Source organism: Hyla sarda, chromosome 2 (assembly GCF_029499605.1).
Source record: "Hyla sarda isolate aHylSar1 chromosome 2, aHylSar1.hap1, whole genome shotgun sequence".
In the NCBI taxonomy this organism is placed as follows: domain Eukaryota; kingdom Metazoa; phylum Chordata; class Amphibia; order Anura; family Hylidae; genus Hyla; species Hyla sarda.
In genome coordinates this window covers 4,482,241-4,498,845 of record NC_079190.1, presented here as the reverse complement: position 1 = coordinate 4,498,845, position 16,605 = coordinate 4,482,241, and the positions used below count along the sequence as shown (strand labels likewise).

At 48.4% G+C, this 16,605-nt stretch overlaps 1 protein-coding gene across 1 annotated transcript; it reads left to right on the top strand.

Annotated features, from left to right (window-relative positions):
* Nucleotides 1-8,572: 8,572 nt before the first annotated feature.
* LRRC51 (leucine rich repeat containing 51) lies at nucleotides 8,573-14,141 on the top strand. Its single transcript, XM_056560266.1, is given in 5 exon segments — nucleotides 8,573-8,666; nucleotides 11,307-11,353; nucleotides 11,355-11,513; nucleotides 11,834-11,982; nucleotides 13,560-14,141. Coding segments are annotated over 5 exon segments (564 nt in total). The 5' UTR covers nucleotides 8,573-8,587; the 3' UTR covers nucleotides 13,690-14,141.
* Nucleotides 14,142-16,605: the final 2,464 nt, after the last annotated feature.

The window sequence follows — 16,605 nt, the reverse complement described above, 5'->3', positions numbered from 1 at the left end:
TACACCTGCCGCTGCCCACCCCACATCATACATCACATACATACACACATCACACATAGACATTATACACACATTATACATTACATACACATCACACATAGACATCATACACACATCATACATTACACACACATCACACTTAGACATTATACACACATCATACATTACATACACATCACACTTAGACATTATACACACATCATACATTACATACACATCACACATAGACATCATACACACATCATACATTACATACACATCACACACAGACATTATACACACATCATACATTACATACACATCACACACAGACATCATACACACATCATACATTACATACACATCACACATAGACATCATACACACATCATACATTACATACACATCACACATAGACATCATACACACATCATACATTACATACACATCACACACAGACATTATACACACATCATACATTACATACACATCACACATAGACATCATACACACATCATACATTACATACACATCACACATAGACATCATACACACATCATACATTACATACACATCACACACAGACATTATACACACATCATACATTACATACACATCACACATAGACATCATACACACATCATACATTACATACACATCACACATAGACATCATACACACATCATACATTACATACACATCACACACAGACATCATACACACATCATACATTACATACACATCACACTTAGACATTATACACACACATCACACTTAGACATTATTCACACATCATACATTACATACACATCACACACAGACATCATACACACATACACTCACACCATACATATCCACCAGTGTTTCCCAACCAGGGTGCCTCCAGCTGTTGCAAAACTACAACTCCCAGCATGTCCAGGGCATGCTGGGAGTTGTAGTTTTGCAACAGCTGGAGGCACCCTGGTTGGGAAACATTGATATACACCATACATATGCACACATCATACATACACCTGCCGCTGCCCCCCATCATACATTACATACACAGACATCACACATACACTCACACCCTACATATACAACCACCCTTCCTGTCGCCTGTATTCTCGGTCTCCTCACCTGAGCCGCCATGAGTGGACATCAGAGCTGTAGTCCCGGCCGGTGTGAGGTGACATTTCCGTCCTCCCCCTCCCCTCCCCCCCCCCCCCCCGCTCTGTGTTCTCCCCGTGCAAACAAGCAACCTCCCCGTGGTGGATTAGGTCCTGTCTAGACAGAGCAGGGGGAGTGGAGGGATAGAGCTGAGTGCGGGGGATGGAGCTGAGTGCGGGGGGAGGGAGCTGTGTGCGGGGGAGGGAGCTGTGTGCGGGGGATAGAGCTGTGTGTGGGGGATGGAGCTGTGTGTGGGGGATGGAGCTGTGTGCGGGGATGGAGCTGAGTGCGGGGGAGGGAGCTGTGTGCGGGGGATGGAGCTGTGTGCGGGGAGGGAGCTGAGTGCGGGGGATGGAGCTGAGTGCGGGGGAGGGAGCTGTGTGCGGGGGAGGGAGCTGTGTGCGGGGGATAGAGCTGTGTGTGGGGATGGAGCTGTGTGCGGGGGATGGAGCTGTGTGCGGGGGATGGAGCTGAGTGCGGGGGAGGGAGCTGTGTGCGGGGGAGGGAGCTGTGTGCGGGGGATAGAGCTGTGTGCGGGGGATGGAGCTGTGTGCGGGGGATGGAGCTGTGTGCGGGGGATGGAGCTGTGTGCGGGGGATGGAGCTGTGTGCGGGGGATGGAGCTGTGGGCGGGGGATGGAGCTGTGTGTGCGGGGGAGGGAGCTGTGTGCGGGGGAGGGAGCTGTGTGCGGGGGAGGGAGCTGTGCGGGGGATGGAGCTGTGTGCGGGGGATGGAGCTGTGTGCGGGGGATGGAGCTGTGTGCGGGGGAGGGAGCTGTGTGCGGGGGAGGAGCTGTGTGCGGGGAGGGAGCTGTGTGCGGGGGAGGGAGCTGTGTGCGGGCGATGGAGCTGTGTGTGCGGGGGATGGAGCTGTGTGCGGGGGAGGGAGCTGTGTGCGGGGGAGGGAGCTGTGTGCGGGGGATGGAGCTGTGTGTGCGGGGGATGGAGCTGGTGTGCGGGGGAGGGAGCTGTGTGCGGGGAGGAGCGTGTGCGAGTGTGGCGGGAGGGAGCTGTGTGCGGGGGATGGAGCTGTGTGCGCGGGGATGGAGCTGTGTGCGGGGATGGAGCTGTGTGCGGGGATGGAGCTGGTGCGGATGCTGGGGCGGATGGAGCTGTGTGCGGGGAGGAGCTGTGTGCGGGGGATGGAGCTGTGTGCGGGGGAGGGAGCTGTGTGCGGGGATGGAGCTGTGTGCGGGGGATGGAGCTGTGTGCGGGGGATGAGCTGTGTGCGGGGTGGGAGCTGTGGGGGAGGAGCTGTGTGCGGGGGAGGAGCTGTGTGGGGCGGATGGAGCTGTGTGCGGGGGATGGAGCTGTGTGCGGGTGGAGTGAGGGATGGTCGTGTGCGGGGGATGGAGCTGTGTGCGGGGGATGGAGCTGTGTGGCGGGATGGAGCTGTGTGCGGGGGATGGAGCTGAGTGCGGGGGAGGAGCTGTGAGCGGGGATGGAGCTGTGTGCGGGGGATGGAGCTGTGTGCGGGGGTGAGCTGTGTGCGGGAGGGACGTGTGTGGGCGGGAGGAGCTGTGCGGGGATGGAGCTGGTGTGCGGGGGATGGAGCTGTGTGCGGGGATGGAGCTGTGTGCGGGGGATGGAGCTGTGTGCGGGGGATGGAGCTGTGTGCGGGGAGAGCTGTGTGCGGGGATGGAGCTGTCGTGCGGGGGATGGAGCTGTGTGCGGGAGGAGCTGTGCGGATGGAGCTGGTGCGGGATGGAGCTGTGTGCGGGGGATGGAGCTGTGTGCGGGGATGGAGCTGTGTGCGGGGGATGGAGCTGTGTGCGGGGGAGGGAGCTGTGTGCGGGGATGGAGCGTGTGGGGGAGAGCTGTGTGCGGGGGATGGAGCTGGTGTGCGGGGATGGCGTGTGTGCGGGGGATGGAGCTGTGTGCGGGGGATGGAGCTGTGTGCGGGGGATGGAGCTGTGTGCGGGGGATGGAGCTGTGTGCGGGGTGGGCTGGTGCGGGGATGGAGTGTGTGCGGGGATGGAGCTGTGTGCGGGGGATGGAGCTGTGTGCGAGGGTGTGTGCGGGATGGAGCGTGTGTGCGGGGAGGAGCTGTGTGCGGGGGATGGAGCTGTGTGCGGGGAGGAGCTGTGTAGGACGGGGGATGGAGCTGTGTGAGGGGATGGAGCTGTGTGCGGGGGATGGAGCTGTGTGCGGGGATGGAGCTGTGTGCGGGGGATGGAGCTGTGTGCGGGGGATGGAGCTGTGTGCGGGTGAGGGATGGAGCTGTGTGCGGGGATGGAGCGTGCGAGCTGTGCGGGGGATGGAGCTGTGTGCGGGGGATGGAGCTGTGTGCGGGGGATGGAGCTGTGTGCGGGGATGGAGCTGTGTGCGGGGGAGTGGAGCTGTGTGCGGGGGATGGAGCTGTGCTGGGGGAGGGAGCTGTGGCGGGATGGAGCTGTGTGCGGGATGGAGCTGTGTGCGGGGGATGGAGCTGTGTGCGGGGGATGGAGCTGGTGTGCGTGAGGGGGCTGGAGCTGTGTGCGGGGGATGGAGCTGTGTGTGCGGGGAGTGTGAGGCGTGGGGGGGAGGGAGCTGTGTGCGGGGATGGATGAGTGTGCGGGGATGGGGCTGTGTGCGGGATGGAGCTGTGTGCGGGGGATGGAGCTGTGTGCGGGGGAGGGAGCTGTGTGCGGGATGGAGCTTGCGAGAGCTGTGTGCGGGGATGGAGCTGTGTGCGGGGATGGAGCTGTGTTCGGGGTGGAGCTGTGTGCGGGGATGGAGCTGTGTGGGGGAGGGAGCTGTGTGAGGGGGAGCTGGTGCGTGTGAGCGGGTGGAGGGAGCTGTGTGCGGGGATGGAGCTGAGCTGTGGCGGGATGGAGCTGTGTGCGGGATGGAGCTGTGTGCGGGGGAGGGAGCTGTCGTGTGCGGGATGGAGCTGTGTGCGGGGATGGAGCTGTGTGCGGGGGATGGAGCTGTGTGCGGGGGATGGAGCTGTGTGCGGGGATGGAGCTGTGTGTGCGGGGGATGGAGCTGTGTGCGGGGGATGGAGCTGTGTGCGGGGATGGAGCTGTGTGCGGGGGATGGAGCTGTGTGCGGGGGATGGAGCTGTGTGTGGGGAGGGAGTGTCGTGGGCGGAGAGCTGTGTGGGGGGTGGAGCTGGTGCTGGGGGATGGAGCTGTGTGCTGGGGGATGAGCTGTGTGCGGGAGGACTGGGAGCTGTGTGCGGGGATGGAGCTGTGTCGGGGGAGGGAGCTGTGTGCGGGGATGGAGCTGTGTGCGGGGAGGGAGCTGTGTGCGGGGGATGGAGCTGTGTGCGGGGGAGGGAGCTGTGTGCGGGGGATGGAGCTGTGTGTGGGGGATGGAGCTGTGTGCGGGGATGAGCTGTGTGCGGGGGATGGAGCTGTGTGCGGGGATGGAGCTGTGTGCGGGGGAGGTGGAGCTGTGTGCGGGGGAGGGAGCTGGTGTGGGGGGATGTGAGCTGTGTGGGGAGGAGCTGCTGGTGGGGGATGGAGCTGTGTGCGGGATGGAGCTGTGTGCGGGGATGGAGCTGTGTGCGGGGATGGAGCTGTGTGTGGGGGATGGAGCTGTGTGTGGGGGATGGAGCTGTGTGCGGGGGATGGAGCTGTGTGGGCGAGGGAGCTGTGCGGGGATGGAGCTGTGCACGGAGCTGTCTACATCCTCTCTCTCCCCCTCTGTGTCTTCTGAGCTCCGTCCTCTCGGGAGGGGAGATAAGGGGGTCTCTGCAGTCAGCTGGAGGCCCCCGCCCCCCTCATACACTCTGAACCCGTGTGAGGTGTAGACTTCCATCGGCTCCTGCACCTCACACCGACATTACAGAAAAATAAGGGGACGTCTGTCTGTCCCTGCCCGATACAGGCTAAATCTATAAACAATTCACCTCCCCCAGCCCAAAACTACTTTCCCGTGCGTCGCTATAGGATTTCCACATCCCTGATCTATCTATCTATCTCATATCTATCTATCTATCTCATATCTTTCTATCTATCTATCTATCTCATATCTATCTATCTATATCATATCTATCTATCTCATATCTATCTATCTCATATCTATCTATCTCATATCTATCTATCTATCTATCTATCTCATATCTATCATCTATCTCAATAATCTTTCTATCTATCTCATATCTATCTATTCATATCTATCTATCTCATATCTATCTATCTCATATCTATCTATCTCATATCTATCTATCTATCTCATATCTATCTAATATCTATCTATCTCATATCTATCTATATCATATCTATCTATCATCTCATATCTATCTATCTAATATCATCTACTCTCATATCTATCTATCTATCTCATATCTATCTATCTATCTCATATCTATCTATCTATCTCATATCTATCTAATATCTATCTATCTCATATCTATCTATCTATCTCATATCTATCTAATATCTATCTATCTCATATCTATCTATCTATCTCATATCTATCTATCTCAGATCTATCTATCTATCTCATATCAATCTCATATCTATCTTTCTCATATCTATCTATCTCATATCTATCTATCTCATATCTATCTCATATCTATCTCATATCTATCTATCTCATATCTATCTATCTCATATCTATCTATCTCATATCTATCTATCTCATATCTATCTACCTCATATCTATCTATCTCATATCTATCTATCTATCTATCTATCTATCTCATATCTATCTATCTCATATCTATCTCATATCTATCTATCTATCTATCTCATATCTATCTATCTCATATCTATCTATCTCATATCTATCTATCTCATATCTATCTATCTATCTATCTATCTCATATCTATCTATCTCATATCTATCTCATATCTATCTATCTCATATCTATCTATCTATCTATCTATCTATCTCATATCTATCTATCTATCTATCTATCTACCTCATATCTATCTATCTCATATCTATCTATCTATCTATCTATCTACCTCATATCTATCTATCTCATATCTATCTATCTATCTCATATCTATCTACCTCATATCTATCTATCTCATATCTATCTATCTATCTATCTATCTCATATCTATCTATCTATCTATCTCATATCTATCTCATATCTATCTCATATCTATCTACCTCATATCTATCTATCTATCTATCTATCTCATATCTATCTATCTCATATCTATCTCTCTCATATCTATCTCATATCTATCTGTCTCATATCTATCTATCTCATATCTATCTATCTCATATCTATCTATCTATCTCATATCTATCTATCTCATATCTATCTATCTCATATCTATCTATCTCATATCTATCTATCTATCTCATATCTATCTATCTACCTCATATCTATCTATCTATTTCATATCTATCTATCTATCTCATATCTATCTATCTCATATCTATCTATCTCATATCTATCTATCTCATATCTATCTCTCTCATATCTATCTCATATCTATCTATCTCATATCTATCTACCTCATATCTATCTCATATCTATCTATCTATCTATCTTGAAGGGAAGGAGAAATTCGGAAGCTGGGATCGCGCTGTTGCAGACAACTAGTAGGTGTCTTAAATTCTTTTATTCACACAACGTGTTTCTGGATATTAATAATCCTTTCTTCAGGCGTGATACAAGACACAGAATGCAGGAGGTTTATATATATGCAGGAGGTATATATCTATATATGCAGGAGGTATATATATATGCAGGAGGTATATATCTATATATGCAGGAGGTATATATCTATATATGCAGGAGGTATATATCTATATATGCAGGAGGTATATATATATGCAGGAGGTATATATCTATATATGCAGGAGGTATATATATATGCAGGAGGTATATATATATGCAGGAGGTATATATATATATATATATATGCAGGAGGTATATATATATATATGCAGGAGGTATATATATATGCAGGAGGTATATGTATATATATATATATATGCAGGAGGTATATATATATGCAGGAGGTATATATATATATATATATGCAGGAGGTATATATATATATATATGCAGGAGGTATATATATATGCAGGAGGTATATATATATGCAGGAGGTATATATATATGCAGGAGGTATATATATATATATATATGCAGGAGGTATATATATATGCAGGAGGTATATATATATGCAGGAGGTATATATATATGCAGGAGGTATATATATATGCAGGAGGTATATATATATATATGCAGGAGGTATATATATATGCAGGAGGTATATATATATGCAGGAGGTATATATATATATGCAGGAGTTATATATATATGCAGGAGGTATATATATATGCAGGAGGTATATATATATGCAGGAGGTATATATATATATGCAGGAGGTATATATATATATGCAGGAGGTATATATATATGCAGGAGGTATATATATATGCAGGAGGTGTATATATATATATATATATATGCAGGAGGTATATATATATGCAGGAGGTATATATATATGCAGGAGGTATATATATATGCAGGAGGTATATATATATGCAGGAGGTATATATATATGCAGGAGGTATATATATATGCAGGAGGTATATATATATATGCAGGAGGTATAAATATATATATATATATATGCAGGAGGTATATATATATGCAGGAGGTATATATGTCTTGTATCACGCCTGAAGAAAGGATTATTAATATCCAGAAACGCGTGAGCAACAGCGCGATCCCAGATTCCGAATTTCTCTTTCCCTTCAATGTCTCTTACACGCCGGTGGATCCAGCGTTTGAAGCCGCAGCAGTTGCTATACTGAGCGTACATCAGTGTTGTGCCTGGAATATGCTCAACCCCACCAGGTGAGAGCGTTCCTCACTCACCTTAATAACCCCACCTGGTCTGGAAGATCCCACACAGAAGCGCTCTGTTGTTTTTGTCTTATCTATCTCATATCTATCTATCTATCTCATATCTATCTATCTCATATCTATCTATCTCATATCTATCTATCTATCTCATATCTATCTATCTCATATCTATCTATCTCATATCTATCTCATATCTATCTATCTCATATCTATCTATCTCATATCTATCTATCTATCTCATATCTATCTATCTCATATCTATCTATCTATCTCATATCTATCTATCTCATATCTATCTATCTCATATCTATCTCATATCTATCTATCTTATATCTATCTCATATCTATCTATCTCATATCTATCTCATATCTATCTATCTATCTATCTCATATCTATCTATCTATCTATCTCATATCTATCTATCTCATATCTATCTATCTATCTATCTATCTCATATCTATCTCATATCTATCTCATATCTATCTATCTATCTCATATCTATCTCATATCTATCTATCTCATATCTATCTATCTATCTATCTCATATCTATCTATCTATCTCATATCTATCTATCTATCTATCTCATATCTATCTATCTCATTCAGAGTTCATGGTAGAGGGGGGGAGGTAACATGGTATGCAGACATTGTATTCATTTCCCTGTATGCTTCTCTTCTCCAGGTCCCACAATGAGTAAACGCATCGACAACGACTGTGGAGCGGCGCCCCCTGTTGACCTGGCGTTCAAGTGCATCAACACCATGGAAGGTAATGGCCTATTGTGACTCCTGTTTATCTGGGTTATCCAGTAATAGAAAAACAGAGCTAATTTCTCTTAAAAGCAGCGCCTCCACCAGTCCTCAGGTTGTGTGTATCAGGGCTGTGGAAATTTCATAAAAACTACTTGTCCACGGGACTAAAAATGGAGCAAAATCTACTTGTCCCTCCTGACGATCCACTTGTCCGGCCAATTTTCCCTTTTGCGCTCTGATTTTTTCCTCCTCGCCCTATAATAGCCATAACTACCTACTATAATGATACCTACCTACTGTAATGACACCTTTTCATTGTTCCATAACATATTCCCCGAACCAAAAACAAAAATATTTAGGGAAGTGAAATTGAAATAGTAAAAGATAATTTTGCAGATTTGGTGGTTTTTCTTTTCTGCGCCATTTACCTTGTGGTTGAGGTAACATTTTCGTTTCACACTTTAGGCGCCTGATTACAGCGATACCAGATTTGTATCGTTTACGTCATGTTTTACTAATTTTAAAAAAATTCGGAACTTTTTAGAATTTTTTTTAATTGCCATTTTTTGACCCCTGTAGCTTTTTTACCCCGCATACCAGGCTGTATGAGGGCTAATTTTTTGCGCCATAATCTGTTTTTTGTATCGGTACCATTTTAGTATTGTTCTAACTTTTTAATCACTTAACTTTTTTTTCTGGGATATTATAAAAATTGCAATTCTGTGGTTTGATATTTTTTTACATTTACCGTACAGGACACATAATGTTATATTTTAATAGGTCGCATAATTACGCACAAAGCGATACCAAATATGTTTATTTTTATTATGTTTACATGTTTTTATATAGCAAAAGGGGGTGATTTGAACTTTTAACATGGAAGGGTTAATGTGTGTTTTTTAAACCTTTATTAAAAGTTTTTGTTTTTTTTACACTTTATTAGACTTATAGGAGGAATCATTAGATTCCTCAGACAGATGAATAGATTCGATTGATCTGTGAGCTCTGCGATCCATTGATAGAGCCTGGTCCAGCCAGGATCTATCAATGACAGAGACAGGACAGGAGGAAGCAGAGGTAAGCGGGGGGGCGATCCACCCCACTAGCCCACCAGGAGCATTCACATGTCCCTTTAGACTCCGCTGTCAGCTTTAACAGCGGCAATCTAAAGGGTTAATAGCCAGCCACGGCGATCGCCGCATGTCAGCTATTAGCGGCGGCCCCCCGGCTACTGAAAACAGCCGGGGGCTGCAGAGTATGGAGCGGGCACGAGTCGGGAGCCGGCTCCATACAGACTGCAGATCACCGCCGCGCTTGTCAGGTCCGGCCCCGCTTGCCCGAAGCCGGGCTAATGGCCGGAAAAATTCGCCTGCCCGGTGCCCGGAACTACATGTCTCGGGCGTCGGGCGATAGGAATTCCACATCCCTGGGTATTGCAGCTCAGTTCCATTGAAGTGAATGGAGCCAAGTTGTAATACCACACACAACCTGAGGACTGGTGGAGCAGCACTAAGACCTGTTACCTTCATACCAGGAGACTGCAGCTGTTGTAATAGAGCAGTGTTTCCTAATTAGAGTGCCTCCAGCTGTTGCAAAACTACAACTCCCAGCATGCTGGAAGCTGTAGTTTTGCAACAGCTGAAGGCACCCTGGTTGGGAAACACTGTGTTAGGAAGCTTATAGGGACTCGCAGCTATTAGGCATTAAAGGGGTACTCCACCCCTTCACATCTTATCACCTATCCAAAGGATAGAGGATAAGATGTCTGATCAAGGGGGCCTGACGCTGGGACCCCCGTGATTTCTGTGCCGCACCCGACATTCATTTAGAGCGCTGGGTGCGGGCAGCGGGGGTCGTGAGGTCACGGCCACGCCCGCTCAATGCAAGTCTATAGGAGGGGGAAGTCCCATAGACTTTCATCGAAGGGGTGTGGTGTGAAGTCACGAGGGGCGTGGCCTGTGACATCACGACTCCCGCTGCCCACACGCAGCGTTTGGAACAAAATGTTCCGAACGCAGGGGCAACGCAGTACCCCTTTAATATGGATGGGAATCCCTCATGTGTCTCAGTGGTTGTTTTGTGGCCATTAGGATCAGTGGTGGGGATCGCTCTTGGGTCAGAGGTCAGAGGATCCCATGGGGCATCACCAGTGTGCGGGGGATGGGATCAGGAGCATGAAGTCTTCTCCTAAGACTATGAGCACGCGGCCGGAAATGGGCGGAATGTCCGGAAGGAAAATACGGGCGGACAATCCCCACATTAGATTGATCTGGCAGGCGCCAGGACCCCTCGAATATAGTTACATAGTTAGTACGGTCGAAAAAAGACATACGTCCATCAAGATGCGCCGTCTCATAGACAGTAATGCATTTCTGAGTGGAATACGCAGAAAGAATAGACAAGTCCATTTGTTCTGCGGATGCTGGAATCGGGATTTCCGCAGCAGATGTTGTGTGCACAGAGAAGCAGGATCCTATTGAAATCAATGGGACTCTGCTGCAGCGAAATGTCTGTGAAAACACAACTAGTATGGCCGCCCACGCAGTAACAAAGCGTCCATAAGGAGACATGGGCAGCGCAGGGTATCGCGAAGAATATATAAAGAGCCTGACGTGACCCCCAAATTTATAGTTTCTTTTTTTTCCATAACCTGCAGACGTGCTCCAGGAGGACCCCCGCGAGGGGCTGAAACCCTTAAAACGCTGCAAAAAACGGGACACTAATAAGTCAGGCGCTGCGGCTGAATAACAACACCCTGACAGATCTACACGGCTTCCGAGAAATAGCGGAGAAACTGCTGAGTGAACCGTCCCAACTCTGCTGGATAGACCTGTCCTTTAATTACCTGCCCAACATAGACCCCGTAAGTGACATCTGGAGGGGCCGGCGGCTACAGCTGGGGGGGGGTCACAGCTCTTAGGGTATTGTCAGGGATGAAGTGTTGACGTTGAGAATGTAAGCAGCACAAAGTATTTCAGGAGAGGAGAGGAATGTTACACGATTTGTGGGTGGTCACAGGCTGAGAGTTATATAATGGACGGAGGGTCCTCCAGCAGCACAGAGTATTTTAGGAGAGGACTGTGCTGTACTTGTGGCAGGGGATATAGTGAGAGTCACGTAGTGGAAGCAGCACAAAGTATTTCAGGAATAAATGACTGTGTCCCGGTTATGTTTGTTTGGCAGGTCCTCACCACGTACCGTCATCTGTCTGCGCTCAATCTGCATGGAAACAGCATCAGCAACCTGAGCGAGGTGGACAAGCTGACCGCCCTGCCGAACCTCAAGAGCCTCACCCTGCATGGCAACCCCATCGAGACAGAGAGAGGGTACAGGTGAGGGCACAACCTCATAGAGAGGGTACAGGTGAGGGCACAACCCCATAGAGAGGGTACAGGTGAGGGCACAACCTCATAGAGAGGGTACAGGTGAGGGCACAACCCCATAGAGAGGGTACAGGTGAGGGCACAACCCCATAGAGAGGGTACAGGTGAGGGCACAACCCCATAGAGAGGGTACAGGTGAGGGCACAACCCCATTGAGACAGAGAGAGGGTACAGGTGAGGGCACAACTTCATAGAGAGGGTACAGGTGAGGGCACCACCTCATAGAGAGGGTACAGGTGAGGGCACAACTTCATAGAGAGGGTACAGGTGAGGGCACAACCTCATAGAGAGGGTACAGGTGAGGGCACAACTTCATAGAGACAGAGAGAGGGTACAGGTGAGGGCACAACCTCATAGAAAGGGTACAGGTGAGGGCACAACCCCATAGAGGCAGAGAGAGGGTACAGGTGAGGGCACAACCTCATAGAGACAGAGAGAGGGTACAGGTGAGGGCACAACCTCATAGAGGCAGAGAGAGGGTACAGGTGAGGGCACAACTTCATAGAGAGGGTACAGGTGAGAGCACAACCCCATAGAGAGGGTACAGGTGAGGGCACAACCCCATAGAGACAGAGAGAGGGTACAGGTGAGGGCACAACCTCATAGAGACAGAGAGAGGGTACAGGTGAGGGCACAACCTCATAGAGGCAGAGAGAGGGTACAGGTGAGGGCACAACCTCATAGAGGCAGAGAGAGGGTACAGGTGAGGGCACAACCTCATAGAGGCAGAGAGAGGGTACAGGTGAGGGCACAACCTCATAGAGGCAGAGAGAGGGTACAGGTGAGGGCACAACTCCATAGATACGGCACAGGTGAGGGCACAACCCCATAGAGATAGAGGGTACAGGTGAGGGCACAACCCCATAGAGATAGAGGGTACAGGTGAGGGCACAACCCCATAGAGATAGAGGGTACAGGTGAGGGCACAACCCCATAGATAGGGTACAGGTGAGGGCACAACCCCATAGACACAGAGAGAGGGTACAGGTGAGGGCACAACCCCATAGACACAGAGAGAGGGTACAGGTGAGGGCACAACCCCATAGAGATAGAGGGTACAGGTGAGGGCACAACCCCATAGAGATAGAGGGTACAGGTGAGGGCACAACTCCATAGATAGGGTACAGGTGAGGGCACAACCCCATAGACACAGAGAGAGGGTACAGGTGAGGGCACAACCCCATAGACACAGAGAGAGGGTACAGGTGAGGGCACAACCCCATAGACACAGAGAGAGGGTACAGGTGAGGGCACAACCCCATAGACACAGAGAGAGGGTACAGGTGAGGGCACAACCCCATAGACACATAGAGAGGGTACAGGTGAGGGCACAACCCCATAGACACAGAGAGAGGGTACAGGTGAGGGCACAACCTTATAGGGCACAGGTGAGGGCACAACCTTATAGAGAGGGCACAGGTGAGGACACAACCCCATAGAGACTGTTGTCTGTGCCAGGGCCGAGGATCCCGAATCTTGTCATGTACAGGGTGACATCTTACTGACTTACACCTTGTGCCCCACAGATCCTACATCCTGTCTCTCCTGCCCAATCTCAAGTCCCTGGACTTCAGCGCGGTCACCAAGCAGGACCGGGTCACAGCGGAGACATGGAGGCGGATGAACCTGAAGAGCAAACGGGTCAAGAAGGAGTGATGGGCACGGAGACCACCACGTCACATACACCATGGGGGCAATAAATCTGTGCTCATACCCCCCCCAGGACACATCCAGCCCCGCGTCACTGCCCTCAGACAGATATATACGGACACCACGCTGCATATCTGCCGTGCTCACATCTCTGCTTGCTGTTTTTGAATGGAAACAAACAGGACCGGACTGAGATTTGTGTTGTGGATGTTTAGCTCCGGACTGGATACAATTGTAACAAACCCTCATGTGTGAGCAAAACACATCCCTTTCTTTCTTTTTTTTTTCCCCACTCACTGACAGCAAGCAGAGGTGTTAAAGATGCAAAACTGAAACAGAGAAATCTATTAGAAATGTTGTGAACTTTATGAAAGAGCTTTCTGTAAAGAGAACCGGAGCCGCTATGTAAGTCCGGACTTTATTTTAGAAAAATACATTTAATTTATTTTTAAAAAAAAATTCTGCTTTATGATTGTATGCAGTGAATGGAAACCAAATATTGGGAGATGTGGGAAGTAAACATTTATTGTGTAGTACCGTGTTTCCCAGCCAGGGTGTCTCCAGCTGTTGCAAAACTACAACTCCCAGCATGCCCGGACAGCCATCGGCTGTCCGGGCATGCTGGGAGTTGTAGTTTTGCAACAGCTGGAGGCACCCTGGTTAGGAAAAACTCCTGTATGATCACATGTATCGTCAGCTGTAAGATCCAGGACCAGCCCAGCAGTTATAGGGTTAATGGGGGACGGTTGTAAGATGGAGGAAGAGGTTTTGTGGTTGCTGAAATCCAGGTTTCATCAGTTTTTCCGAATGTAGATGGTGGAGGGAAGGAGCGGAGGGCAGGATGGCGGCGGTGTAGACAGCATAGAAGTAATAGCACAAACTACACGGCGCTTCCTTTCATCATGGCCGCCGTACATGTACAGGGAAAACAAAAAGGATTGCCCAATCCTTGTTTCCCTTAAAGGGGTACTCTGATGGAAAACATTTATTTTAAAATTTTTTTTAAATCAACTGGTGCCAGAAAGTTAAACAGATTTGTAAATTACTTGTGTATAAAAAAAAAAAAAAAAAAAAAAAAAATCTTAATCCTTCCCATACTTAACAGCTGCTGTATCCTACAGAGGAAGTTTATTTTTTATTTTTTGAATTTCCTTTCTGTCTGACCACCGTGCTCTCTGCTGACACCTCTGTCCATGTCAGGAACTGTCCAGAGCAGGAGAGGTATGCTATTGGGATTTGCTCCTACTCTGGACAGTTTCTGACACGGACAGAGGTGTCAGCAGAGAGCACTGTGGTCAGGCAGAAAGGAAATTTAAAAAGAAATGAACTTCCTCTGTATCATACAGCAGCTGATATGTACAGGAAGGATTAAGATTTTTTTTAATAGAAGAAATTTACAAATATGTTAGACTTTCTGGCACCAGTTGATTTAAAAAAAAAAAAAAAAAATAAGTTTTCTACCGGAGTACCCCTTTAACATTATGTTTGGGGGAAAAATAAGGAGATCGCTAAAGATACATTAAAGGGGTACTCCCTGTCACGATGCCGGCTGGCAGGAGGTGGATCCTCTGTGCCAGAGAGGGATTGGCGAGGACCGCGCTAGTGGACCGGTTCTAAGCCACTACAGGTTTTCACCAGGGCCCGCCGCAAAGCGGGATGGTCTTGCTGCGGCGGTAGTGACCAGGTCGTATCCACTAGCAACGGCTCACCTCTCTGACTGCTGAAGATACTGAAGATAGGCGAGGTACAAGGGAGTAGGCAGAAGCAAGGTCGGACGTAGCAGAAGGTCGAGGCAGGCAGCAAGGATCGTAGTCAGGGGCAACGGCAGGAGGTCAGGAACACGGGCTAGGAACAGACAAGGGAACGCTTTCACTAGGCACTAAGGCAACAAGATCCGGCAAGGGAGTGCAGGGGAAGTGAGGTAATATAGGGAAGTACACAGGTGATCACACTAATTGGTAATTGGGAAGATTGGACCAGGCACCAACATTGGTGCACTGGCCCTTTAAATTGCAGAGACCCGGCGCGCGCGCGCCCTAGGGAGCGGGGCCGCGCGCGCCGGGACAGGACCGACGGAGAGCGAGTCAGGTACGGGGACCGGGGTGCGCATCGCGAGCGGGCGCCACCCGCATCGCGAATCGCATCCCGGCTGGAGGCGGGACCGCAGCGCACCCGGTCAGTGGATCTGACCGGGGCGCTGCAGCAACGAGGATGAGGCGAGCGCTCCGGGGAGGAACGGGGACCCGGAGCGCTCGGCGTAACACTCCCGTGGAAAACTTTTATTTTTATTTTTTTTAAATCAACTGGTGCCAGTAAGTGAAACAGATTTGTAAATCACTTCTATTAAAAAATCTTAATCCTTCCAGTACTTATTAGGGGCTGTATACTAAAGAGAAATTCAAAAAAGAAATGTATTTCCTCTGATGTCATGACCACAGTGCTCTCTGCTGACCTCTGCTGTCCATTTTAGGAACTGTCCAGAGCAGCATATGTTTGCTATGGGGATTTTCTCCTGCGCTGGACAGTTCTTAAAATGGACAGCAGAGGTCAGCAGAGAGCACTGTGGTCATGACATCAGAGGAAATACATTTCTTTTCTGGATTTCTCTTTAGTATACAGCCCCTAAACTGTACTGAAAGGATCAGGATTTTTTTTTATAGAAGTAATTTACAAATCTGTTTAACTTTCTGGCACCATTTGATAAAAAAAAAAAAAAAAGTTTTCCATGGGAGTACCCCTTTAAATATCCGTCTGGTCCCACCAAATTCCCCGGTTGTGTCCCATTAGGTCACACTATCAAACCAAGTTATACAGTATAACAAATTATATCTCACACATTGTTCTGGTTGGGCTTCAGCATGTTTTTTAACGTGATTCACCCCTGACAAGTTATGTAGTCTTGTCATTGCCAGTGTGGTGTTG